Source organism: Alligator sinensis, unplaced genomic scaffold, assembly GCF_000455745.1.
Source record: "Alligator sinensis unplaced genomic scaffold, ASM45574v1 scaffold64_1, whole genome shotgun sequence".
Taxonomy (NCBI): domain Eukaryota; kingdom Metazoa; phylum Chordata; order Crocodylia; family Alligatoridae; genus Alligator; species Alligator sinensis.
In genome coordinates, this window is record NW_005842458.1 from 275,688 (window position 1) to 277,224 (window position 1,537).

At 68.6% G+C, this 1,537-nt stretch overlaps 1 protein-coding gene across 3 annotated transcripts in view; it reads right to left on the reverse strand.

Moving 5' to 3' along the window:
- Positions 1–1,298, reverse strand: part of LRGUK (leucine rich repeats and guanylate kinase domain containing) — a 72,290-nt gene extending 70,992 nt beyond the window's left edge. For all 3 annotated transcript variants that reach the window (XM_025212353.1, XM_014523191.2, XM_006030682.3), the window contains exon 1: positions 1,185–1,298. In XM_025212353.1, coding sequence (XP_025068138.1) covers positions 1,185–1,289 — 105 coding nt within the window. In that variant the 5' untranslated portion in view covers positions 1,290–1,298. The remainder of the gene's footprint in view (positions 1–1,184) is intronic.
- Between the last annotated feature and the right edge of the window lie 239 nt (positions 1,299–1,537).

A 1,537-nucleotide genomic window follows, 5' to 3' on the forward strand; every position in this document is an offset into this window, starting at 1 on the left:
CCCGAGCCCCCCCCCAGCCAGTGCCCCAGCCCCAGATGTTCCCCAGCTAATGTTCCAGTGTCAGGGGGGGTCTCGAGTACACCCCCAGCCCGTGCCCCAGCCCCAGATGTTCCCCAGCTAATGTCCCCAGCCAATGTCTCAGTATCAGGGGGGGTCTCCAGTAAACCCCCAGTCAGTGCCCCAGCCACAGGGGTTCCCCAGGGCCCCCCCAGCCAATGTCTCAGTATCAGGGGGGGTCTCCAGTAAACCCCCAGTCAGTGCCCCAGCCACAGGGGTTCCCCAGGGCACCCCCAGCCAATGTCCCAGTCTCGGGGTGGGGGGGGGCTCCAGTACACCCCCCGGCAGTGCCCCAGCCCCAGGGGGTCCCCCGGGGCCCCCCCAGCCAATGTCCCAGTCTCGGGGTGGGGGGGGTCTCCAGTACCCCCCCAGCCCGTGCCCCAGCCCCAGATGTTCCCCAGCTAATGTCCCAGTCATGGGGGGGTCTCCAGTACACCCCCAGCCAGTGCCCCAGCCCCAGATGTTCCCCAGCTAATGTCCCAGTCATGGGGGGGTCTCCAGTACACCCCCAGCCAGTGCCCCAGCCCCAGATGTTCCCCAGCTAATGTCCCAGTCATGGGGGGGTCTCCAGTACACCCCCAGCCAGTGCCCCAGCCCCAGATGTTCCCCAGCTAATGTCCCAGTCATGGGGGGGTCTCCAGTACACCCCCAGCCAGTGCCCCAGCCCCAGATGTTCCCCAGCTAATGTCCCAGTCATGGGGGGGTCTCCAGTACACCCCCAGCCAGCGCCCCAGCCCCAGGGGGTTCCCAAGGGCACCCCCAGCTAATGTCCCAGTCATGGGGGGGTCTCCAGTACACGCCCAGCCCGTGCCCCAGCCCCAGGGGGGTCCCCAGCGCACCCCCAGCTAATGTCCCAGTGTCAAGGGGGGGTCTCCAGTACACCCCCAGCCAGCGCCCCAGCCCCAGGGGGTTCCCAAGGGCACCCCCAGCTAATGTCCCAGTCATGGGGGGGTCTCCAGTACACGCCCATCCCGTGCCCCAGCCCCAGGGGGTCCCCAGCGCACCCCCAGCTAATGTCCCAGTGTCAGGGGGGGGTCTCCAGTACACCCCCAGCCAGCGCCCCAGCCCCAGGGGGTCCCCAGGGCACCCCAGCCACTGTCCCAGTCATGGTGGGGTCTAGGTGGGACCTCCATGGGCGGCGGCTCCAGGTCCGACTCCTCCTCGTCCTCCTCCTCGTCCTGCTGCTGCGGGAGCGGGAGGGCTGAGGCCACCTCGCCCATGGGCGCCGCCATCTTGTTTGCCAGCCCGTTGCCCGGGAGACGGGCCGCGGGGGGGCCCCCCGGGAGCTGCGGTTAGCCGGCGGCGAGGAAGAAGGGCACGCTGGGAGTCGTAGTGCTCTAAGCGCAGTGCATGCCGGGAGTTGTAGTCCCTCCCACGCGCACGGCTCGCTGGCAGTTGTGGCTCTTCCCCGTCGCGCAATGCATGCTGGGAGGTGTAGTTCTCCCCTCAGATGGTGCCCTGTGTGGGGCTCAGCAGTGTC